General features: G+C 37.6%; 2 protein-coding genes across 3 annotated transcripts; both read left to right on the forward strand.

Moving 5' to 3' along the window:
* The first annotated feature begins 4,202 nt into the window (after positions 1-4,202).
* Positions 4,203-5,063, forward strand: LOC117343605. The gene has a single exon (XM_033906041.1). The coding sequence runs from the start codon at positions 4,203-4,205 to the stop codon at positions 5,061-5,063; it is 861 nt and encodes a 286-aa protein (XP_033761932.1).
* A 3,052-nt stretch (positions 5,064-8,115) lies between these two features.
* On the forward strand, positions 8,116-27,065 carry LOC117322393 (bifunctional purine biosynthesis protein PURH-like). 2 transcript variants are annotated; one of them, XM_033877269.1, is made up of 18 exons: positions 8,116-8,146; positions 11,425-11,551; positions 12,116-12,192; positions 13,192-13,258; positions 13,388-13,476; positions 14,205-14,283; positions 14,607-14,679; positions 15,226-15,382; positions 15,939-16,064; positions 16,837-16,944; positions 19,515-19,600; positions 20,264-20,353; positions 22,576-22,704; positions 23,877-24,043; positions 24,271-24,379; positions 25,117-25,179; positions 26,078-26,173; positions 26,660-27,065. In XM_033877269.1, the coding sequence occupies exons 1-18, from the start codon at positions 8,131-8,133 to the stop codon at positions 26,777-26,779; spliced, it is 1,779 nt and encodes a 592-aa protein (XP_033733160.1). In that variant the 5' UTR covers positions 8,116-8,130; the 3' UTR covers positions 26,780-27,065. The 2 variants fall into 2 exon arrangements, with proteins under 2 accessions (XP_033733160.1, XP_033733159.1); XM_033877268.1 differs by lacking the exon at positions 8,116-8,146 and adding an exon at positions 9,849-9,948.
* The last annotated feature ends 539 nt before the right edge of the window (positions 27,066-27,604 follow it).

The raw sequence follows: 27,604 nt of genomic DNA on the forward strand, positions 1-27,604 counted from the left end.
TCCTTGATACATATACAGTCAAACCTCGTTAACTCGAAGTCGTCGGGATCGTGAAAAAACTTCCGAGTTATCCGAGTCTTCCAGTAAACCGAGTTTCAAGGTAACACGCATCCTTAACAGAAACACGCCTATTTGATTTCAAATACTAATTATAACAAAATCGTATTTATTATTTATGCTAGACACGACATTTCTAAAAAGTAAATTATATATGATACAATACTATCATATCGTTTTGAAATCAAGTAAGCCAGTATATTTGTGATTGGGAGTCGTGTCTGACATGCCATTTCTAAGTGAGTGAAAGACGAGAAGATTAATTGAGGCTTATGAAAATAAGCCAGGTTTGAATGAACAAACATAGATATACTTACCTGATTAAAATAGTTATATATATAGAAGTAGATGAAATCAGAAGTTATAGGATGTTTTAAAGATATAATGTAATGAATAACTTCTTTTAGATCTAGTATGTACACAATCAAGATACAATCCTAAATATATAGTAACCATCAGTAGAGCTCTCTGATTGGTTAAGAAAATTAGAGGGGACGCCATTGTGTTTACAGCTTCAGTAACAGAAAGACGTCTCAAATGTGTCTCAAAAAATCTTCATAATCTGGATCAAATCATAGCAATATAACATCTTAACGGTATTATTATGCAGATGGACGATATTCTGAACATGTCATAGGTTCTGTGAACGAGGATACTTCTCTAGTGTGTGAATCAAAAGGACTTGCAGTCATAGACAACTTTCTAAACAATCCTTTGTTTACGTATGGAATATTGAACGTGAATTGTCAATAAGTCTGTCGGAACTCTAAAATAGTTAGGACCCTGGACTGAACAGACGGAATTTATTTCCAAAGAGATGTGTTTTGTTTCCCTACCATCGCACTTAAATTGAGTTTGCGTTCGGTAGCCCAGGAAGGATTTTGAACTGTAGATTTAGCTCCTATCATGGCTAGCCGTAGATCCAGATCTACAACCAGACACAACCCATGGGACTCCTCAAACCCTGAAAATTGGACAGTGTCGCAATTAAGGACAGAATTGGAGAAAATCGGGATTATTGCGCCTAATACGGGCATCAACAAGACTGGTTTAAAAAACATGTATTTAGAAAACGCGGGATGCAGCGCGAGAAGATCAAACTCGATCATCACGAGTCAGACAAACTCCCAGCCCGAGAGCGTGGACGTGCACGAAAACGATGGTCTGATCGCTTACCCTATGCAGACTGAACCCACGAACAATTATGGGCCCGACCCTGCAAGGACAGACGGCGGACTACATTGCGACGCGGAGGTGCGACCTGCTAACAGCACGCCAACAAGTCCGCCACTATCGCGCAGTAATACCAGCCCACCGGAAACGGCGGATCAAACAGAAAACAACATGGCGGCGCCCAGTGCTCAAAATACGGACGTCATTCAAAGTATGCTGGCATCTATGCAGAGCATGCAACAGACCGTCATGGGTCTTCAACAAACCGTCATGACATTGATCGGGTCCCGAGACGACCAACGACGAATACAAGCGAGACATGACGCAACAGAATCCGGTTACAACCTATCAACAGCATACAATGTACGCCGCGATGAGACGTGATACAGAGGGAACCTCACAAACGGACAGAGTACAAGGTGGGTACACAGCTTGTGGCATATCATCTGAAAGTATTCCTCATATTGATATTGTGTCCGACGCAAATAAAAAGAACATTCTTGAGGGTCGTTACGTTAATTTGGCCTCGCTCCTCATACCAAAATACGACACAGAACGATCAGAAGAACAACAACGTAGGGGCATATACATTAACATGAACGACAGTGAAGACCAGAGACTAAACAAATCACTGACAATTTCGGAATTTATTACTGCTTTTGGCAAGTTTAAACGGATAATGTGTGGGAAATGCCCAGAAAGAAGAGGAGAGCTCGAGATCTACGAGGCCCACATCATAGAAATATCCAACATATATGGCCAGAAATTCTATGACTATCATTGCCAGTTTGCCCTAAAAGCAGCCACAGCACTGAGGGATAATAACCAGAAAGTTAATTGGGGCCTGAAAGATAATGGACTCCTGAGCATGGTGGTTGGTAACGCTAAAGTGAACGCATGTCAGTTATGTTCGTCCACAACTCACTCCACATCATTCTGTTCCCAACAAAAGAATAGGCGGCCAGGGAAAAACTCACAGCAACAATATAACGGCTCACCACAAGGCTCGAACTCGAAGGACACGGACAAATATGGACGTCCAAAAATAAAAATAGATGGAGTTGAAGTTTGCAATAACTTCAATGATGGGAAAAGCCACTATGATACAGGATGTCATTTCAAACACATCTGCCACACATGTAAAGCTACCAGCCATGGAGCCAAGTCGTGCCGTAAGAACTTAAATGCAAGATCCCGCAGTGACGAGGCCCAATGACTACCCCATCAACCAGTGGAGAAAGACAACTCCAGCAAAGCCACAACACCTATAAATATAGACAGATTGAGAAAGGAACTTGTTGAACATCCGGATCGCGAATTTGTCAATTATTTATGTGACGGACTGACATATGGTTTCGACACAATGATATCAAATATAGAACTGACAACCAAAGTATGCAAGAACCTGAGGTCAGCTATAAATGATGATATGACTGTGGACAAACTCGTAGAGAGCGAAGTAAGCAAAGGATTTCTGTGCGGACCATACAAACAATTGCATTTTCACTCTTGTAGAGTCAGTCCCATCGGTGTCTCCTATGGAAAGTATTCAGGGAAACCAAGGCTCATAGTAGACCTTTCGTCACCACATCAGGATGAACAACACCCTAGTGTCAACGACTTAATTAGCAAAGAAGAATGTTCCTTATCATATGTCCGTATTGATGACGCAATAAATCTTATCCAACAACTCGGAAATGATACTACAATGTGCAAAACAGATATATCGGACGCATTTAAGTTAATGCCTATACATCCATTACAGTGGCACTTGTACTGTATAGGTTGGAAGGGCAGCTTCTACTACTATACTAAGCTAGCTTTTGGGTGCCGGTCCAGCCCAAGGTTTTTGACAATCTTTCAACAGCCATATGCTGGATTGCTAGAAACAATTATGGCATTGACCATATTTTACATCTGTTGGATGATTTCATCACATTTGAAGAACCAGGAAAATGTGGTGACAGAAATATGTCTATGTTGTATGTCATCTTCAATGGCCTAAATATACCGATGGCTCTACATAAGACCTGCGGACCAAACACAGTGATATAATACCTAGGTATCATTCTGGACTCTCATAAAATGGAAGCTAGACTGCCGATAGACAAACTTCAGCGAGATACAGAGATACTCCGATCATTTCAGAACCGTCAGTCGTGTACAAAGAGAGAACTTCTTCAACTATTAGGTCATTTAAATTTTGCCAGTAAAGTTATTATCCCAGGACGCAGTTTCGTATCACACATCATTAAGTTATCGACTACTGTGAAAGCCCTACACCACCATGTCAAACTGAATAGTGAATGTAGGGAGGACATTAGAATGTGGTTAACTTTTCTGCAATACTGGAACGGAGTAGGCATTTTTTATGATCTACAGATAACTACAACAGAGGACATCAAGTTGTACACAGATGCGTCTGGAACTAGAGGATTCGGGGGCTACCTACAGGGACAGTGGTTCTCCCAGGCATGGCCACCGAATATGCAGGATTATGTTCATAGCACGGACGAGATATCCATAGCTTTCAAGGAGTTGTACCCCATAGTCGTGGCAGCTATGATATGGGGACACAGATGGAAAGGCTTGCGAATCATATTTATGTGTGATAATATCGCGACCGTTGCCATTTTACATAAAGGCCGCTCGAAATCGGCGCATATCATGCCACTTATGAGGCGTCTTACTATGTGCGCAGCTAGAAATAACTTTGTGATTATGGCTACACACGTACCTGGCAAACTTAATTTGATAGCTGACTCTCTGTCTCGTTTACAGATGGCACGGTTCCGCACACTAGCCCCAGAAGCAGACTACATTCCTTGCCAAGTGCCACATCCGAAGGTCATCTTGTGGAACTCAGAAGAACCGTAGACGGCTTGTGGGAGAATGCTATAGCCCCAAGTACAAGGCAAACATACAGCACAGGTTTCAAAACCTTTCTTCAATTCCTCCTGATGTCAGGTATTATGGCTTGTGTGAACTACAGTGACATGTCTGTCACAGAGGATATGTTGATCTATTTTGTGGCCCACTGCCACAATAGCAACCTCTCTTACGCAACCATCAAGCTATACCTATGTGGAATTAGATTTATGTGCTTACAGAAAGACATACCTTACCCTAGTAATGCTAATCTAGCCTGTATGCAGGCCGTCCTTGGAGGGGTGAAACGTGGGCGCGTGAAAACAGTTAAACCAAGATATCCAATTACATTTAACATTCTAAGAAATATATGTGGTTATTTGCGTAAGAACTCGAACTCCTTTTGTGACCTCATGTTAGAAACTGCTTGTACAATAGCCTTTTGGGGGTTTTTGAGATGTGGCGAGTTTACGGTGAAATCCAATTTTGACTCTAACGACAATCTTTGTGTAGAGGACATGACAATCGCTAACGACTATGTACTTCTATATCTGAAAAAGTCGAAAACGGATCCTTTCAGAGAAGGAATCATGTTGAAGCTCTTTAAAACGAACAAATTTGTATGCCCACATTGTGTATGTAGCAAGTATATGGAAAGTCGCCAACGGCAGACGCCCTCCCCAAAAGACCCATTATTTGTGACAGTCGACGGACAACCCTTGACTAGAAAAGTTTTCATTACTAAACTGCGGCATGTACTGGAATGCTTAAATATAAACTCTGACTTGTACAATGGGCACTCCTTCCGAATAGGAGCGGCCACATCTGCAGCAGCAGTGCATATCGAGGACCATCTTATCAAAGTGCTGGGTAGGTGGTCCTCTGACGCATATTGCAGGTACATACGAACACCACAATCCACGATCAGGGACGCTCAAATTGCACTAACTGCTACGTATCCATAGAACCGTGTTTTGGTCGACACAAAAAATTAAGTTTTTACAAACATTATTGTGGACGAGTACAGGCTACACTTAGATTCCTACTATATTATGTATTTGCGTGTAGGACTATTTGATGGTGCAGTACAAATGTATATACAAATATATTTTATAATCTTAACATTATAATAGCATTTTTGGGGTACTCAGCTAAATCATTTACATGACATATCCGAGTTATGGCCTTGTTTTCATTCGGATACTAAGAGGGATGGCTATTCCTCATTAAAACTTTCCCAACAATACTCGTATATTATTTATAATTTGATATTAGAGGCATTTTATAAGCTGTATGTCTCATAGCTACCCTGCCTACATCTGGTCCCAATGTGCCTGCCAGTCTGAGTAGAAGGGGTAGGGACTAATTATATAATGATAATTCAGGCTAAGGTGTTGTTCCTCCTCTGGATTAGGTTTGCAATACTATGAACGTAGTAATCTGTCACAACAAGTTTGTACAGCTACGGATCATATATTTGCATTTGTACGTAATATTGTAGTAATCTGTCGCATGGGAAACCTGCACAGCTACAATTAAATCTGTCAGCCATATTGCAGTACTGCGGTAATCTGTCGCCGCCAGTGTTGAATTATCCGAGTTCGAATTATCCGAGTTTTTATTACTAAGAAAAAGAAGGATTTTTGCCGGGACCGGAGTAATACTTCGAGTTGAACGGGGTTTTCGAGTTATTCGAGTTCGAGTTAACGAAGTTCGACTCTATATGCATGTACATTATACATGCGAGTGCATAAATATATATATACATCTGTATATATATTTGATATACATGTTTACTGCTTTGGAAAGAAGGGTTCAAGTTAACTATGTTATAAAGTATAATGTTATGAAAATATGATATGAATTTTGGTCACAATAAGACAGTCGTGTTATTTTAAAATTCTTGTCAATGAAGACAATGTGTAAACACGCAAATGAAGTTATTTTTACTATGTAAGTATCATCACACATTTGACATGTATTACCCATCTGATGTAAGAGAGCCATTATCTCTTTAATTAAACACCTGTCCAGTGGTCAGTACAGGTAAACCTTTTTGGTTAGAATCATGAGATGTCAATTACCTATAATATCATAGCTAACGGGCCATGAAAAAAGTTCGATGTATGATTCGAATAATGAATAGGTTCGTAAGTAGCGTTATATAGTGAGGAAATCCGGGACCAAGCAAAAAGTTCGATACAGCGAGAAATTCTAATCAACGAAGTTCGAATAATCGAGGTTTGACTGTAAGTTAAGAGCATTCAAAGCTGAATTCATTAATGAGATATATACACATCAAGTGTAACAGGTCGAGTCGATCGCTTTATAAGGACATAAACATAGATTTACGTCACGGGCCTGTTATCCATAATGCATTGCGAGGTTCAGCCAATCGTCTAAATGAGATGTGATCACATGATCTCTTTTACTACACAGTTACTACGCATCAGTTTTCTAATAATGTTGCAAAAAGTGCAGTTGTTAAAAGAATATGGCTTATCAACCGGTAAAAATTGTCTAAATGATAACTTTATACATAAATTCAATATTCTACCTTTGGAATTTGTTACTTAGATGTTAACAAAGACACAAAAATTGGTATCCAAATTCAGTCAATTTACAATGTATTCAGGAAAAATCGGGAATTGTTTGTTCATTTACTAGTTCCCGAACAGTGGTCAAAAATTGCAGTAATATTTTTTTGCTAGCTGTTTTAACTTTCTCAACTTTCATTCTTGTCACCATTCATCTTTTACACTTTCAGGCATCACTCTCACATTCTCATCAATCATCGCAATCAATTTCTGTATCATTCTCAGTTACGTGGAATGTTCTTACTTTATTTAAGGAATATTTTTTTATTAGTTCAAAAGACCAATTGTTTAACGCTTTTAAACGTTGTGAGTTGTTGACACATTTCAATTTTACTATCATTCGACTTATTTTTTTCTATTAGAAACACCTAAAGGCCCATTGCATATCAAATTATTGAACGAGTTTAATAAATTCCATATGAAATAGCCACTCGTGTAAGATTCTCTCTATATATAATACATGTACATACTAGGTTATCTTTTGTAATTGAGGGCTTCTCGGATTGGATTCCCTAACTTCAAAATGTCATGTCACTTTAATTTATATACGGCAATTTCTAGTTGGAACTCCGGTATTAATTGTAAAACTGCTTAATTCTCGTGATGTGTGTGTTACGCGTGTTTGCACGATACACGCATTGATTGACACGTGTCCTAGTACAAAAATACATGTACATGTATGTGAATACATTATTGATAACGATTTCGGTGCTTATTTTCTCAGTCTTTTATAAAAACGTGAAATTCCAAAGGTGAAGTTGTTTATAATCTTGTAAACTTTACTGATACAAAATATTGAACAATATATTACATTAATGAATTACCCAGAGCAAAAAAACATATTTATGCACGCAACACGTGCTTTTCGCATAGTAAACATGTAGTAAAAGAGATCATAGTGATCACATGGTGGCATGGATCTGCCATCACATAACGAGATAATTTTGTCAACACAGTGAGATAAATATACCATATAGCGAGATAATAAAACGACATAGCGAGATAAAACAACCGACATAGCGAGATAATTTAATGCGTTTATGAAGTCGCTATCTCGACATCTCGCCGCATTAGATGCTACTACTGACATGTTTTTTTTTGTCAAAGTCACGTGACCTCCATTCGGAAGTTCAGCGCGCCAGTGCACACGAGGCTTGGACAGGGAAGCTGCCACCATACAAAGTACCATCGATAATCGTAACATTTGACATAGTTATCTAACATTGTAGGCCTAGGTGTTGGACCGTTCAGCTACCCTATCCAAGCCTCGTGTGCACTGGCGCGCTGAACTTCCGAATGGAGGTCACGTGACTTTGACAAAAAAAAAAAACAACATGTCAGTCGATAATGCATTATGGATAACAGGCCGGTGACGTAAATCTTTGTGTATGTCCTTATATAGCGATCGACTCGACCTGTGTAATGGTTCTTGGCAATGCGAGTCGGTTCCGGTAAGAAATGAGCTGCAACATTTGTCAAATTAAGCGAGTATTTATGATTTGATGTGACTATGTATATACCTAAACAATGAAATTCAGCAACCATACTATATATAAAACACACTTGCCTTTTTAAAGATAGCAATATGTTTATGCATTTTAATTATGCCACAAATAAATAAATAAAATAATAATGTATACAAACCATATAGATCTGTGTATCCATTGAGCAGAGGAAGAAAATCCCTATAACTGTCAATAAAGCTGAGAATATCAATATCCTTCGTAAACAAATGGATTCGTTAACAGACATTATTAAACCGGACATACAGAAGCACACTACCTGTCCTTCGCCCCAAAAATAATGTTCGAGTGATCCCACTGCCTGTTTAAAAGCTTATTCAAACTCAAAATTGCCTTGATATCATCAACACATCAACAAGGCTACTAAGTTTATATCCATACAATGTTCTTTTCCCTCCGGCTAAAGTTGGATGGCTTTTACACATCGTTCGTCGGTGTACCCTTGTCGAATTTAAATACTACTATATATAGAAATGAAACAGGTAAATGACCGAACATGTACATCTACATGTATCTGTGTAAGGCTTATTCCTGGACAGTTATGATCACGTGGGGCGGTTACGTCGAAGGTCATGTGATGCGGGTGTGGTTTATCATACCCGAGGAACAGGTAATGTATACAAGGTATGCTGGTTGACATAATTAAAATGATTTATCACCAATTTCTATTGCCGTTTTATAACTTTGTGTCAGGAAAGAAGGAAATGTCGAGAGTCTAGACAAATGTCTACATGTGTACGTATATTACCTGCCACTGTAACATCCAGGTATCGAGAAAATAACATTGCTACGACAGTTTATTTGATGAAAGAAACAGTTATTTACTTGTTTATTAAAAGACTTATATTTTGAGATGAGAATGGGATCTAAAGTTACGGAGTAGTTGCATTAGCATATTTCATTATGTACTTTTCCCCCATATTTTCTCCTTCGGCGTTTCCTTACCTGTGACAAATTCGTGGTTGTCGTAAATTGAATGCCTACTTCATAATTTACTGACGACGTTAACGATGAATTATTTGAGTAAACTGAACGTCTCTATTGTGATTATGGATGTACTGGGTTATTCAAGTTATCAAATGAATTTGTCTCCAGTTATTCTTTTTATTGGTGTTAATACCATTTACATTTACAGTCGCCAGTTTATGGGTTGTTTTTGCTGTTTGCGAAACATATCTCGCGATTTTCACCTCGATTAAAACCTTGATATCAAAGGGACCATTATAACCGAGCCTTTCCTCCTGCAATTGTGTCGTATGGTACTTAACATGTAATGACCACCATTTGTATTCATCAGCTAGTACTCATTTGTGTGAAAAATAAGGCGAATAATATTGAGAAAATTATTTCATTTGAATTAAACAAAATCACTATTCTTTAAATACAAGTCCGTCGGTATAGATAATCTAGCACCATAAGTTAACTTTTAGATCTATACATGTCTCTGATAAAAGTAGACTAGAATATCTATCGTGTATTCAAAAAAAAGGGAAAGAAAAAAGTCCGTGATAACTATAAGCATAATTTATAAAAAAAAAAAAAAAAACAATTTAGAAATTTATATAAGAAAATGTATATCGAAAGGATTTTTTAAAAAGTTCGTGAACTTTTCACTCCTTTATCATGAGTGGCCAATGAAAAGCTAGGTCGTTGGGTTCGATCGGCAGACGCAGCTAAAATCGCTTAACACGTGCTGTTGACAACCTGAAACATGGCTTCTGGGGAAATTGGTGAGTGCTATTTTACCTCTAAGGATAATGGCAGCTAAAATTTTCATGGTTTTTATATGAAGTATATTCTTAGGAACGTATGCGACCCATTATGTATTCATAAAACTTATTTATTTGTCGTATTTTGTCGTTTTTCACCGACGTCGCGTAACACTCCATGATCACTGGCGCGGTGACGATCGTGTTTGAGTTTGTTTCAAAAACCCAAACTAGTCCACGCTAGATTTAGTTAGTCTAACGAACAACTTTTTAAATGCTACCATTGTTTTAATAGTAATCATTATTGGACATGAAATAAAAGTTAAACAATGCAGGCAGAAAGCTGAAACATGCACATCACTCGTGATAGGCCAACTAGTAAACAACAATCGCCCTGCACAAGTCCGCATTTTACACTGATCATGGGTTCGGTGCTCAGCATGAAATGAAAGGATTTTTATTTTTAATTTAATTTTTCATGTGAAACACTTTTTTCAATGGATTATATTATACCAATATTTTAAAGGCCCACCGAAAGGACACAGTACAAGTGTTATTTAAATTATTGTATAAGTCCAAAGAAGAGAAAACATGATAATATTTAATATACAAAAAAGTACAGTAGATATCTAGCTCAAGCTCACTGGATGTGTTCAGAGTGCTGGGCACACAGACATGTCACAGTCATTTACTTGTATAAGCTCAAGTTTTCTGTTTAGACAAGTCACAGTGTACAGAACACTCACACTATACAGAATTATATACAGGGATGATCATTGATGCACCACTGTTGGCATATCCCTGTGGGGCATTCACTTTTAACGGTGGGACCACAGGGGCACGTTACAATAATAAGTATACAAGAAATGATTAAAAATTGGGTCAGTATAAACTTAACATTATTATTGTGTAGCGGGACTGGACTGGGTCGATCATCGGTGATCAGGTAGCTCAATTGGTAGAGCATCTGGCTAGTGTTCGGAGGTCCTGGGTTGGAATCTTGGTCTGGCCACTACATTAAGATTTTGAAGGATTTCCAGAAATTCAATGGAGTCAATTTCCTGAATTTGTAATGTAAGCTGCATGCTTCATTCTTTGACTTGCATCACATTAAAATATAGATTTATAGTTAAGAATATATGGTCTTACACAGGTGTGAAACTGTGTTAAATACCAAAAACTGGATTAAATTAAAATTTAAGGCTCTTGAAATACTCTTAATTATTTAACACGTTTCCAGAAAACCAGAGTACCCAGAGAAAAACCACCGACCTACAGTCAATGCCAGCTTAGGCAACTGCCCCACATGGGTTTCCAACTTGCAACCCAGAGGTGCATGGAGTGCCAGTATGTGATTAAGTGTCAGGACACCTTAACCACTCTGCCACCAATGGCCATAGGGGAACTGTATTTGACAAATTTTCTTATATATCCAGATAAAGGGTTGATAATTTTTTTTAGATAACCAAAATCAATGAATATGATAATTTTTTCCAGCATTGATTAGTGTTTCGGACAAGACAGGTCTGATTCCATTTGCAAAAGAGTTAGTTGCCCTTGGATTGAGGCTTGCTGCATCAGGTGGCACTGCAAAGGCAATAAAGGATGCTGGGATACCAGTTAGGTAAGATTGGTATCAACAGAATTACATAACTGATATCTACACTGTATATATAAAAAAAAGTTAGACTTTTCTCACTGTTAACTAGTGTCCAGTTTGAAATATTGAAAAAGAAAAAAAAAATCCATCAAACAAGGATGTTCTGGTTAAGCATTATGCATATACAAAATGTAGTACAGTGTCACAGTGGTTTGATATTGTGTAATAAATGCATGTTTTGTCCAGAAAAAAGATGACAAGATGCCCCGATATTTCTAAATTATTGACTGCCATAAGCATTTTCTTTTGGATAAATCTGCAATCAATATTGATAACCTGCATTATCATTGAGGGGGTAAACTTTGAGGGCAATTAGGAGACTTAAATTTTCAAAACAATGTACATTTTTTTGTTTGTGTATATGTTCTTTCAGGAATTAATGTCTGAATTTTAGTGAGTCTGAATAAATGCATTTTATTTTTAATGTAACGAACAGTATGGCTGACATTAATTAATTTATAGTTGATAAAAATTCAGACTATGTAAAAAAGGTAATTGTATGGACAAAAATCCTTGTTAATCTTTCAGTTGTGTATCAGAGATCACTGGAGCAGCAGAGATGCTGGGAGGACGTGTCAAAACCCTCCACCCTGCTGTTCACGGAGGTAAACTGCTGTAATGTTGAGGAGTAATAACATTTTATAAGCTCTGAAAACTATTGGTTCTGTCTTTCAGGTTGCAAGATCTAATTGTTCAGCTGTTAATACATTATAACATCAGTGCATCGTCGATACCCCAGAGTTAATTTTTTATTATTTTTACTTTCTGCACCATGGGTGCAGAGAGGGCAACATGAAGATAAACCCCTGGAGTACGGTCGTATTGAGGATGGTATCAATATCAACTTCAATTTTTAATTGTTTTGAATTGTCACCTACCAGCTAATGTAATTCTAAAGAATATATGCTGTATATTCTTAACAAAATATGAAGTAAGTAATTTCGTTACAGATCTATCCTCAATCAGCAGGTATCTCATGATGCACCTGTCTTTAATTAAAATAATTAAAATAGAAATTACAAATTGGATACAATTATCCTCATATGGCAAGGCTTTTTTCTGGGTTTTTTTTGGGGCCTTTAATGGGCCCCATTCCCAATTGAAATAATTTAATATTTATTATATTTAAGCCAAATTTCCAAAATTTGCAGTTTACTCCTGAAAAAATCTTTTCCAATTCACCAATATTAACTGTACTATGCATGCAAAACAAAAATTGCATAATTGTGAGGAGTTTATTTGAGATTTACATCAAATACATACATATTTTACATTTTTATTTTGAATGGGGCTGAATTAAGATCTATGCATGCAATGTGTATGCAGTTGCTATTGTATGAGATTTATGTGCAATGGGCAAAATTACTGGAAAATTCTGGTGTAAAATAATAAAAATTCAGTTTGTATCACAAAGCTCTTGGTGTTGTTTATAAAGATTAGTGAGAAGTCTGGACAATTGGTGCAGGTAATAAAACACTCATCAATGTGTATTTATTGAATTTTCAGGAACAGACCTGTTTCTTATTATTTAATAATTTTTGTGAAGATATATTTTAGGCTGTTTTTGTTGAGCCCCTTTCAAGTAATGCTGTCGTCTATTTAAGGAATTCTGGCGCGTACGACAGAATCGGATCAGGCAGATATGAAGAAGGCTGGGTTTACAATGATAGGGTGAGTGATGCCTCTATTAATAGACAACACTTGAAGCAGATTTTCTGAAAAGTTCCTGTATGTGTATAATTTGTATGCCTGTGGTTGTATGTACTATAACTTTGATACATATTTGTTGTTTTCATTCAGTCTGGTAGCGTGCAACTTATACCCATTTGTAAAGACCGTGGCAGACCCAAATGTACAACCTGAAAATGCTGTGGAACAAATTGATATAGGTCTGTAATAAATCTTATGATACTATAAAAGTGGATATTTTCGCGCGTTGAAATTTTCGCTTAGTCAGCCTCCAAACTGTTCGCGGTGTGGATATTTTCGCGCTGTCAGTCATGATGAAAATATATTTTCGCGCTGCGATGTCATTGACCATGTACATAAAGTAAGATCATCTTCGGCAAACTTCATTGAAAGCTCGCGACGATCAGTCCAGTAAATATACCAGAATTTGATCAACAGACACGTTTAGGTCAATTGGTTGTAAGTATGATCATCGCATCACGTCTGTGTGACAGAAAAAAAATCAATATACATCAAATATTTTAGAGGTGAAAAAATAGTATGAGACACCTGATTGTAACTTAAGGCCCCGAAAATGTATAAATAGCATGCGTTATCAGTACTCTACTGTATGGTAAATTAAGAAATCACCCGTGTATTGTTGAATACAGTGTTAACTAATTATTTTGATTATTTAATTGAGATTGAACACCTCTTAATTATTTCCAATAAATCTATTATCTGTAAACCTGCCCCCACAAGCTTTGTAGACAAGCCACGCGAGGCGTCACTCGCGGTCAAGTTGAAAGGATCGGACGTCCGGTCATGACGAGGATTATGCAATGAGTACTCTATTGGTAAAACAATTATGTGATATGCCTTGTTGCCTTCCAATTGGACTCCCTTTTGAGGCAGGATGGTGGAAATGATACTGAGATCTCTATTTAAGGGGGAGTAACTCTACTGCGTGCGGCTGCCAAGAACCATGCCCGTGTAACAGTAGTGTGTGATCCCGCAGACTATGGCCGGTTCGTGTTTCCTTTTTTAAGCACCTGAAAATCTTAAGATGGCTAAATTAGAAATACCTATGGCTGACTTAATTATTGTTACTAGTACAAGTTAGTAACTTTACCAAATCTAGTCAAAAACGTTTTTTACTGCAGTTATTATATGGTTATATGTTATTCATCAAACAAATTGATATTTATAATTGATAGAAGTAATATGAACTGATCAAATACATTCAGAGATATAACATAGATAAATCATTATTTTATTTGTCATTAAAACAAAAGATCCCCATGTTCCAATTAGATTAATATTAGACATGGCATGGAATCTGTTTTTAAAGGATTTTAGAAGAAATGAAGAAAACTTCCAGCATTGATACCACAGAGGCTACCAGACAGCGATTAGCTGTTAAGGTTAGTGTCAAATTTTCTGGTTTGACTCGTACATGTTTTGAGAAAATTAAAAAAGATACAACAAAAGTGGCAGTATATTTTTAGACCTGTTTATCCAGACATTCAAAAGCTAACTTAGGAAATCAGTATTAAGGATTTTGCAAGATGAAATAGTAACCTTTCCTTTCTCATGAAATTTGATAGAATTTTGAAATGTAAATCAATGAAGAACATCATGGACCTGTGTATTAGAATTTTGAAATGTAAATCTCCGAAGAACATCTTACATGTATATTAGACCTGTGTATTAGAATTTTGAAATGTAAATCCCTGAAGAACATCATAGACCTGTGTATAAGAATTTTGAAATGTAAATCTCCGAAGAACATCATAGACCTGTGTATTAGAATTTCGAAATGTAAATCTCCGAAGAAAATCATAGCAGGTCGCTGTGTATTAGAATTTTGAAATGTAAATCTCCGAAGAACATGATAAATCTGTGTATTAGGTATGCTACATAACAATGTTGTTTTTCCTTGACTTCAAACTATCATTTTCTATTTCCAGGCATTTAACCACACAGCAGAATATGACGCTGCCATCTCTGACTATTTCCGTCGTCAGTACAGTGCTGGCGTATCACAGCTGTCCCTTCGATATGGAATGAACCCACACCAGAAACCCGCTCAAATATCCACCACTTTACCAAACCTCCCTATTAAAGGTGAGTCAGCAATGCTTGAAACCAAGATGCTCAAGTTATCAACAATTCTATCCAACTTTTGGATCAAAAATTCTTACAAAAGCGAGTGATTTTCTGCATCCTACAGTATGGGTCAATGAAACATCCTTGTTGTCAGTGGTGATTATTGACTCAAAGCTCTTGCAGTGGGTGATTTCCATAGCTGAAGGCACATCGCTAATCAATGCCATCATTTTTATAAAAAAAAAGAAATTAGGTTTCTGTTTAATAACTTTGATTTGGACTTGTGAAAATAAACTTTTTATGCTTCATTCCTTAATTGGTTTCGTTGATGTGATTTCAGGTCAGTTTTAGCTCAGATTCTAATTTCAGAGATGAAGGTCACCATAAATATTTTATTATAGGAAATGATTATTGCATAATAACTTCACTTCTGCCAGTCAACCTTAGTGCATGTTTCCTTGCTAAAAGGAATTAAACTTGGCAGTTTATTTGTAATTTTAATGATGATAATGTTAATACTACATTAAAACCAGATTTTAAGATTAAACTGACATTTCTCTATTTCTTTACTCAGTACTAAATGGATCACCTGGATTCATCAACTTATTAGATGCCCTCAATGGTTGGCAGCTTGTGCGGGAAATCAGTCGAGCATGCAACAAACCGGCTGCAACTTCCTTCAAGCATGTCAGCCCTGCAGGTAACGGGGGATTCAAATTTGTTCAAAAGATTATTAGCTTGACAATGCCTCAAGGACAGGTGATAGGTCATCCTTCTTTCATCAATATATTTATCCTAACAAATTAAAATTCATCTCAATACCTAAAACTCTCCGAATCAAAATATTTGGCTGATAATGTTCTCATAGGGCGAAGCCAGACAGAAATGAACTAACCGATAATTATGTCTTCACATGGGTCAAATTTGTTGTTCTTAAATGCTTTGATGCAGGCCCATTGGGCCTCATGTATGTTTAGAAACTCTGAAACTATGTAGGATTATAGAGGCTAGATTCATCAGATGCTTTGTGAAAGTCTAGAAGAGTTGAATTTATTCAGATCAACACTTTACGGTCATGAATTGGTAATTCAAAATATTGGCTCCATATTACCAGTAGTTACACTGTGTTAAAAAAAAAACTCTTTGAAAACGTTTTCACTTGCAACATCTTCTTTGTTATTTGTTAGGAAAGGTGAAGGTTGCGAGATGATTTTATTACCCAGTATTTATACAGTTACACTGCCCGATACTTTGTTTACAGAGTTTGTATAGAATATAGAATGATTATTTTATTTCATACTAAATCTGACATGATAAAATATCACCTCAAGCTACCTAAAAAGAAACCTGAATTTAGAGAATAATGATTAAGTTCCTTTTCCTTTACTTTACATAGCTGTAGAGAATGTAGATCAAACACCTTCTAATGGAGAGAATCAGTTCTATTAATAAATCTTGTCTACATTTGTCAGGGGCAGCCATTGGAGGACAAGGAATGAATGATGTGGACCGCAAGGTTTGCATGGTGGATGATCTGGAGGAGTTGTCTCCCTTGGCTGAGGCATATGCCAGGGCTAGAGGTAAGTAGTTGTAGAAATACAAACTAAGAATTATTATATGCCTGTCAATGACCAGTCATATTGAATTATGGTATACCCTGTGCTGTTACCTTTTCCTTGATAGCGCTTTAAAAACTTTAGGTGTCTACATGCACATAAACAAGAGATCAACCCAGGTTCCAAAAATACATGTAATCAGATCACCAGTACACCATAGTAAGACAGACACACAGTAGTAAGACAGTCAGACGGTAGTAAGACAGCCACACAGTAGTAAGACAGACACACAGTAGTAAGACAGTCAGACGGTAGTAAGACAGTCACACAGTAGAAAGACAGTCACACAGTAGTAAGACAGCCACACAGTAGTTAGACAGTCACACAGTAGTAAGACAGCCACACAGTAGTAAGACAGTCACACAGTAGTAAGACAGTCACACAGTTGTAAGACAGCCACACAGTAGTAAGACAGTCACACAGTAGTAAGACAGCCACACAGTAGTAAGACAGCCACACAATAGTAAGACAGCCACACAGTAGTAAGACAGCCACACAATAGTAAGACAGCCACACAGTGGTAAGACAGTCACACAATAGTAAGACAGTCACACAATAGTAAGACAGCCACACAGTAGTAAGACAGTCACACAGTAGTAAGACAGCCACACAGTAGTAAGACAGTCACACAGTAGTAAGACTGTCACACAGTAGTAAGACAGCCACACAGTAGTAAGACAGTCACACAGTAGTAAGACAGCCACACAGTAGTAAGACAGTCACACAGTAGTAAGACAGTCACACAGTAGTAAGACAGCCACACAGTAGTAAGACAGCCACACAGTCGTAAGACAGTCACACAGTGGTGAGACAGTCACACAGTAGTAAGACAGTCACACAGTAGTAAGACAGACACACAGTAGTAAGACAGCCACACAGTAGTAAGACAGTCACACAGTAGTAAGACAGTCACACAGTAGTTAGACAGTCACACAGTAGTAAGACAGCCACACAGTAGTAAGACAGCCACACAGTAGTAAGACAGCCACACAGTAGTAAGACAGTCACACAGTAGTAAGACAGCCACACAGTAGTAAGACAGTCACACAGTAGTAAGACAGCCACACAGTAGTAAGACAGTCACACAGTAGTAAGACAGTCACACAGTAGTAAGACAGTCACACAGTGGTGAGACAGTCACACAGTAGTAAGACTGTCACCAGTAGTAAGACAGCCACACAGTGGTAAGACACTTGCACAGTAGTAAGACAGCCACACAGTAGTAAGACAGTCACACAGTGGTAAGACTGTCACACAGTAGTAAGACAGCCACACAGTAGTAAGACAGTCACACAGTAGTAAGACTGTCACCAGTAGTAAGACAGCCACACAGTGGTAAGACACTTGCACAGTAGTAAGACAGCCACACAGTAGTAAGACAGTCACACAGTAGTAAGACAGTCACACAGTGGTAAGACAATCACACAGTAGTAAGACAGTCACACAGTAGTAAGACAGTCACACAGTGGTAAGACAGCCACACAGTGGTAAGACAGTCACACAGTAGTAAGACAGTCACACAGTTGTAAGACAGCCACACATTAGTAAGACAGTCACACAGTAGTAAGACAGCCACACAGTAGTAAGTCAGCCACAGTAGTAAGACAGTCACACAGTAGTAAGACAGTCACACAGTAGTAAGACAGCCACACAGTAGTAAGACAGCCACACAGTAGTAAGACAGACACACAGTGGTAAGACAGTCACACAGTAGTAAGACAGTCACACAGTAGTAAGACAGCCACACAGTAGTAAGACAGTCACACAGTAGTAAGACAGCCACACAGTGGTAAGACAGCCACACAGTGGTAAGACAGCCACACAGTAGTAAGACAGTCACACAGTAGTAAGAACAGGTACAAATATAGCTTCAGCTTTTAACAATTATCCACCATACTAAGGCATACTGTTAGTAAACGTAAATTAACTTAGATACTGCAAAAATATTCAAAAAGTAAAAGTTACTGAGTTTTAGGTCTCGTGTTCAAAATATCAATAAAAGTAAAACAAACTTAGATACTGCGAAAATATTTGAAAAGTAGAAGTTAGTTTTAGGTCTCATATCTGAAAGTGAGTAGTGCTTGAATGGAGACATCAGTAAAGGGCCGTCCATTCATGAAGCTATTGGAAGAAGACTGCTGTCCCAAGTCAAATGGGTGCTGTTTAAATAGGGATCATGATGTATATGCCACGATAGCGCCACTGAATTTCCTGGCTCTTATCTTATCATACAATCATAATGCTATCCACATGTGACCTTAGATGTTGTTTTGGACGTTAAGCTTCGTCAACCAACCAACCGGCAGCAGAAAGCATTATGAATGCTTTTTCACTTGGTGACCATGAAATTTTCAAAATGATGCCCTTTCAATTAAGTGGGCACAGGTGACATATCTATTTCTTTGGAATGCTGGTAAAATGATATAGTTATTGTTTACTCAGTTGCAACAGTTTTAACCTATTTTGTGTTACTTTTCACCAATTGTATGTAATTGTATACATGTACTGATCAATTCTGTTCCTTTGTTACACAGGAGCAGACAGAATGTCATCTTTCGGAGATTTCATTTCTTTATCTGAAACATGTGATGTTTCCACAGCCAAGATAATCTCACGCGAGGTAAGGACATTGTTCCCTGATCTGATCTGCATGCCTATATATATCCACAGGGGCTTGGAGCAATATGGATAATTAGTAGAGCTGTGTAATGCAAGGTGGGTAGCGATACGATTCGTATCGCAATACAGTGGTCACGATACGATACGTATCACAATATATGAGAAGCTGATAACCTATCAGATATCTGCATCCATCATACAGTAGTCATTTTTGTTTGTAGTATTTCCAGAATACTAGAGTCTTTGTCGACATTTGTTTAAAAAATATACGTTTTGTCCATTTCCCACAAAGCATTCTTGAATTCAGATGATGTGTATGTTAAAGAACTCCAACAGGCAGCTTTATAAGCCGCCGGAATGGCCTTGTCAGCCATGTTGTTTACTACAAAACGTAAGGTAATGTTGGACAAGGGAGATAACTACACATTTTCAAATATCGCGATGCAAATTAAGGATAGACGATGCATCGATGCACCACTCTGCGATTCAATACATTGATGCCTCTGTGAATCGTTACAACACTAATAATAAGAAAATAAATGTTTGTCTGAAAACCATGTCAATGCCAGTCCGGTATGCTATTGTTACCTGCAGGACTGATGCTGTGTCATTATAACGTCATGTAGTTGATGATATTACAGTGTGTTTTATGTGATATATATAGGTATCCGATGGCATCATCGCACCAGGCTATGACAACGAAGCCTTGGAAATCCTACAGAAGAAAAAAGGTGGTAACTACTGTGTTCTACAGGTGAGCGGGTATATGGTAATTAACGAATACCCTGTGACAGTATCTATCTGAGGTATTAACTACGGTGGTAACTACTGTGTTCTACAGGTGAGCGGGTATATGGTAATTAACGAATACCCTGTGACAGTATCTATCTGAGGTATTAACTACGGTGGTAACTACTGTGTCCTACAGGTGAGCGGGTATATGGTAATTAACGAATACCCTGTGACAGTATCTATCTGAGGTATTAAAAGTTGCTGGAATGGGTGAAAGTGTTCAGTAATAACACTGAATTCAGTATTTTAAAAATATTTTCCCCCATGAATGCCCATGTTCAATGTTATCAAAACTAGTTATTTCAGCATTTCAAGAATCGGAGATCTTTACCCATGAATACATATTTTCTTTAAAAAAAATTACATAATGATATGTTTTGCTTATTATTAGCTCACCTGGTCCGAAGGACCAAGGTGAGCTTATGCCATACCGTGGCGTCCGTCGTCTGTCTGTCGTCCGTCCGTCGTCCGTCCGTCCGTCCGTCAACAATTGACTTCTTCATAACCGCTGATCAGAATTTGATCAAATTTGGTCAGAAGCATCCCTATGGGTAGGGGACTCAAAATTGTACAAATGATGGGGCTGGCCCCCCAGGGGCCTGAGGGGCAGGGCCAAAAGTGGTCAATTGGGCTATATTGATATAAACTACTTCTTCTCTGAAACTGAGCAATGGATAGCGTTCATAATTGCCTGGTATCATCACTACGGGATGGGGATTCAAAATTGTACAAATAATGGGGCTGGGCCCCCAGGGGCCTGAGGGGCGGGGCCAAATGTGATCAATTGGGCTATATATATATATATATACGACTTCTTCTCTGAAACTGAGCAATGGATAGCGCTCATATTTGCCTGGTAGCATCACTATGGGGTGAGGATTTAAAATTGTACAAATGATAGGGCTAGCCCCCCAGGGGCCTGAGAGGCGGGCCAAAAGGGGTCAATTTTGCTATATTGATATAAACGACTTCTTCTCTGAAAAAGAGCAATGGATATCGCTCATATTTGCCTGGTAGCATCACTATGGGTCATGATTCAAAATTGTACAAATGATGGGGCTGGCCCCCCAGGGGCCTGAGGGGTGGGGCCAAAAGGGGTCAATTGGGCTATATTGATATAAAGGACTTCTTCTCTGAAACTGAGCGATGGATAGCGCTCATATTTGCCTGGTAGCATCACTATGGGGTGAGGATTTAAAATTGTACAAATGATAGGGCTGGCTCCCCAGGGGCCTGAGGGGCAGGGCCAAAAGGGGTCAATTTGGCTATATTGATATAAACGACTTCTTCTCTGAAACAGAGCAATGGATATTGCTCATATTTGCCTGGTAGCATCACTACGGGGTGGGGATTCAAAATTGTACAAATGATGGGGCTGACCCCCAAGGGGCCTGAGAGGCGGGGCCAAAATTGGTCAATTTGTTTAAACAACTTCTTCTCTGAAACTAAGCAATGGATATTACTCACATTTGTATGGTAGCATGGTTATTGGGTACAAATGTTGCCAAGAGGGGTCTATTTGGCTAAATTGATTTAAACAAATTATTCTCTAAAACTGAGGGACAGGGTCAATTAGTCTTAACAATTAGTCAATTAGTCTTAACAAGATCTTCTCTGAAACTAAGTAATATGGATATCACTCACATTTGTGTGGTAGCATCCCTATGGGGTTGCGCCAAAAGTCAATTTCATTTCATGGATTAATGCACATTTTGGCATTTTTAGCATTGAAATAAAACCAATGTACATGTACCCATATAAAATGCTTATGATATATATTCCAATTGACATAGCAATACCAGCGACAAATATACTGAAGCATCATCTTGTTTCATATCTCATGAAACCAGGTGAGCGATACAGGCCCTCTGGGCCTCTTGTATTCTTCAGCATTTTCCACTTGTTTTTAAACTTGACAAAAAGTACATTTAGTTATGAATAGATAGTGGTAAGGAGAAATGTATCGCTTCTCATTGGTTCTTCTTTCAATATAATATTATTAACCTGATCTCTTCATCATTTATCAAAGTATCTTCATTTTGAAAAGGGCAGATAGAATGAAAGCATAATTTTTTCCATGCCTGAATGTTAGATATGTGACTGTAATAAGGCTCTGGATTATGAGGGGAAGAATTTATTAGGGTCAGAGGTTGAATCTGTTAATATGTTAATCGACTGTTTCAGATTGACCCTACTTATGATCCACCAGCCACCGAGACAAGGACAGTGTTTGGGCTACAGATGCAGCAGAAACATAATGATGCTGTCATCAATGCGGAAATGATGACCAACACTGTTACAAAGAAAGCAGAGGTGGGTAACATATGTTTTTCCCTGTCCGTAAATCTGCAATCATGGTGTAATCAGTGGCACCATACGTACACTGTATTTGATGTCCTTGGTCGAATATAAATAAGATCCAGTTCTATTTGTCTGACGTATGACGTTTTATTTGTTCGTTACGTGACAATGACAAGAGTCATCTGTAGATAAACACAAGTAGAATTATTAATGTTGACTAGCAATGGACATTTACATAATGAAGAGATAAAATGTCTATATGACCATATGATCACACAACGATTGATACGAATGTCTATACGAACACATGATCATAAAATAAATGATACAACGTACCTACGAGTCTAACTGAATAAGCCAGATGTTATCTGACATCTCCTATTAACAAAAACGGCACAATAATAAAGTCTGGAATTAACACATCGCTCAGTCTAAGGGCGATAATCCTCTATAGTCCAAAAACCATACCGATTGAATTAATATACAGTGTATGTGATTTTTACATTGCACTCCCCCCTCTTAGATGAATTTTGTTTTTTTCTAGCTTCATAGACAATGCTGGATTTATATATAAAACTTCTCATAACAAGTCTTTTTTAAATGAAATCTGCTGGTAACATGTATTGTATGTTAGACTGTAGATATAATTATCTTAAAGAGGCTTACCCGCAGACGGACCGGTAAACGGCACATCTCCGATCACTAAATATACTTCAGTACACGTTTCTATGTGACAAAATTAGAGGCTTTCCGACTTTATTTCTTGAAAACAATTACAGAATATGTATTTAAAAGACGTTTTAAAACTCAACCTGAGAGGGAAATGTATGGAATATAACGGCAAATCTTCTTTGTAAATCACCGCTGCCTTTGAAGTTATCACTGTGCGGCACTGTGCACGTGCTTGTTTCTTTGATATGTCAATCAAATTAGACTCCACTTTATAGCGGGGACTTATTGCGGGTTGCGATTAAATAAATATTTAAAAAATGAGGTTTTAATATCACTTTTCAGCGTTTTATAAGGAAAATAAAATGAAAAACTCAACAATTCCAACAATCTGTCATGTGTAAAAAATCTTTTTCTATTAGCCAATTTTTCTGATCTCTCTGCGGGCAAGCCTCTTTAAAAACTCTCCAATTTTTAAAAGAAGCTGATACCACTTGAATGCATTTACATTGCAGCTGGGACAGGGTGTGTTAGAGGACCTGATCGTGGCCAGTATTACTCTGAAATACACTCAGTCTAACTCGGTCTGCTATGCTAAAGGTGGGCAGGTGATCGGGATAGGGGCTGGACAACAGTCGCGCATACACTGCACACGTCTGGCGGGAGACAAGGCCAACAACTGGTACGTCTGGAGTAGTGAATGTTTGTAGGGATGGGTTATATTCCAGCAATTGTATAATTTTATTAAAAAAGACAGACAAAACACTGATCCATTCCTGTTTCAGTGTGTTAGCTTTAGGCAAGCTGATGCCAATCCTGTAGAAAGACGGCTATTATTGGTTAATTACACTCAATTGATACTATAATAATATTATAAAGTATTGTTTATAATTCTGTTAATACTTGCAGGTGGCTGAGGCAGCATCCTAAAGTCATGGAGATGAAGTTCAAAAAGGGAGTGAAGCGAGCAGAGAGAAACAATGCTATTGACCAGTTTGTTCTCGGGATAGTTGGATCGGTGAGTCTCAAAAACAGGAGGCTCGACTGTATCGCTGAATCTATAGTCACTAGCTAGATGTTCATTGATGGTTTTGGGCATCACTTAAGTCATAATTGATCATCACAATTAATTTCTCAAACAATGATTGATTGATTAATTAGTAATCATTCTTGATAAAAAAGGGATGAAAAACCTAAAAAAAAAAAAAAAAGAGCATCCTGACATCAAAATTGGGAAAATGTGGTCGATATCAATAAGCTTATACTGTAAGATATTTAGATATGTTTGAAAATATTGTTTTTATGCATTTTTAAGTTTAAGTTAATTGTAATTTTGTTCTTAACATTACTTTTAAGGGTTGTTAATTAACTGTCAAAATCCAAACAAGTAATGTAAATCACTTAAATTTTGCAAATACTTTATTTTACGAACTTATCTCTTAATTCAGACATTCTCGAATGCATGATTTTGCAAACACGTATGATCTAGAAATGACTTTAAATTTGAGAATGATGAGCTAATAGAGTCAAGTACTCTGCAAGACTCCTACAGTATATATATATATATATATAATATTGGTAACCCATATTTTGCATGGTCCCCATCCCAAGGTGTTATTTTCATACAAATAATCACGAAACATTTGAATTCACGATTGACTCAAGATGTCATCGCATATTAACGCAAAAATAAATCCCACAGGAATATGAGTGATTAACAGTAGTTTTTACATCAGGATTTTGATTTGATAACAGGACATGGATGTTGAGACATGGCAGGAATTGTTTGAAGATAAACCACCCACCTTTCTGTCACAGGTAAATATATGCATATATTTAATTTATACCTAAACTTAACTTCATCCTGCAGATATACATTTGAGTAGAGGGTCTACAAATTGCCCTAACTTACATTTGACCTCATTCAATATTTAAGCCACCTTAAAAAAAAAGATCATCTGCTAGAACAATGTTGAACAAGGGGAACCTACATATGAAATTTGAGAAAGATCCCTTCAGTATTTTCTTAGAATTAGCGATAACAAACTTCAATTGTCAAAATCCAAGATGGCTGCCTGTCGGCCATGTTGTTTTCCGATCAGTCCCAAAATGCGATATGCATAACTAGGCATCAAGGGGAACCTACATATGAAATTTGAGAAAGATCCCTTCTGTACTTTCTCAGAAATAGCGATAATAAACTTCAATTGTCAAAATAGAAGATGGCTGCCTATCGGCCATGTTGTTTTCCGATCGGTCCCAAAATGCAATATGCATAACTAGGCACCAAGGGGAACCTACATATGAAATTTGAGAAAGATCCCTTCAGTACTTTCTCAGAAATAGCGATAACAAGAATTGTTTAAGGACGGACGGACTCTATCAATGTATGATCCATTAATTGACACTCACTGTAGTTGGTAATAATATTTGTACAAGTAGATAATACCATAATCCTATACCTCATCATTTTACGTGTAGATGACGCATGGAATCACATTATTTGGGTCATGTGACTACTAATTGAAAAGATGATGTCCATGTTGAAAATCGCCACTAATTCTCCTGAATAGATTGTATTACTAGAATACAGGACCTTAATGGGGGTAAGAGCACGATCTATTCCAGTAGGAGTCTAATTGGTACTCAAGTTTGATACCTCTTGATTTGACAGCAGGAACTCTCATTTTAACTATATTCATTTGAATTGTTTCAGGAGGAAAGGAAGGAATGGATTTCACAGTTAAAGGGTGTGTCTCTCAGCTCGGACGCCTTCTTCCCTTTCAGAGACAACATTGACCGGGCAGCACAAGTGAGTTATCTGTTAACGTTGTTATGACAGCGATCTGTCAACCTTAACTGTTCTATATGGCAATCCTGTGCCAAATTGTGTTCCTATATACATCTCTGTATAAACTGATGGAATGATTATAGGACAATGATAATCTTTTTATCATAAACTGATCAGATAATTGATCATTGGTACAATACATATATATAATTTTATGGTTTATGTATACTATACATAATAAGTATGTTAATTGGTCATATTTGATTCATATACAGATTCTAGGTAATAAAGATGAATATTTTGGGGTTAAAGTTACCAAGAAAAAAAAGACGATTTCAACAGATATTAATTTTCTAGGAAATGAAAACACAGTCACTTTCGTAATTGATAATTACATAAGAATGTTATAGCAATTATGGATTTGGAACCAGTTTCCATTAGGAGACTGTTCTTGGTTCAGATGTTCTGTGATTGCGTCTATAATTACGATTGGTGATATTGTTTCAGAGTGGTGTGGAGTACATCGTGTCTCCAGCAGGATCCACAAATGATGGTGGGGTCATCGAGGCATGCAACGACCACAAAATGGTGATGATTCACACCAATACAAGGCTCTTCCATCATTAGAGTTGATTCCCTACGCAGAAGGTTGACACCTTTATACACAGAAATCCTTCAGAATCGACACTTATGATAACATACAATTTGTAAGGCTTGCATGTAGCAACCAATTCTTTAAAAGGGACATTTTTCTCTGAAATTTACGCAATACTCGTCTCAAGCATAATATCGTACATCATTCCATTGTATATCAAGTGTTCTATCTTTGTGCCATGTTACCCATTGTCTCAAAACTTGCCTGATCTCTAAAACTGATGAAGCAGCTATTTGATCAAATTAAATGTTATTGAAACAAAAGTGTTGCCTTCTTTATGTTAAGGTGTCATTTGACAGTTTCTTCTCCAACGTACTTGGGTCTTGGGTTCACCTTGGTGAGGCAGTGTACTAAGGAAGTTTGTCAAGAATGTTTCTACCACAATATGCTGTTATTCCACTCTAAAGTCATTGTATAAATGTGCCGACTTGGATATATATGATATGTTATATTCCACTAGTGGAATATGACCTTCCTGTCTTTTGATTGGTCAATAATTTGAACTTTGACCCGAGCTGCAATTGTTATTGACGTAGACAATAATCGAATGACGTCATATCACCGTGTCCTGACCGTCACCTGTACACCTTATTTGTATGCGCGAAAGAAGACTTTACCATGTTTCCCTTTGGTTTCCCTTTGATTTTTTAAAAGGGGAAAAAAGACACTCGCTAAAGCTTGTCTTTTGTAACTTTTAAAAAATAACTTGCGAGCTGAGTGTGAAATAAACTCCATATCCTACAACCACTCGTGTAACCACTACACAGTAAAACTCGTTTATAACCAACTTCAAGGGG

This window comes from Pecten maximus, chromosome 2 (genome assembly GCF_902652985.1).
Source record: "Pecten maximus chromosome 2, xPecMax1.1, whole genome shotgun sequence".
Classification (NCBI taxonomy): Eukaryota; Metazoa; Mollusca; class Bivalvia; order Pectinida; family Pectinidae; genus Pecten; species Pecten maximus.

Coding starts and splice junctions, on each gene's coding strand:
- LOC117343605 (XM_033906041.1), top strand. CDS start 4,203: ATGGCTTGTGTGAACTACAGTGACATGTCTGTCACAGAGGATATGTTG.
- LOC117322393 (XM_033877268.1), top strand. Junction 14,680..15,225: donor GACAGCGATTAGCTGTTAAG/GTTAGTGTCAAA, acceptor TTCTATTTCCAG/GCATTTAACCACACAGCAGA. Junction 19,601..20,263: donor CCAAGATAATCTCACGCGAG/GTAAGGACATTG, acceptor TGATATATATAG/GTATCCGATGGCATCATCGC.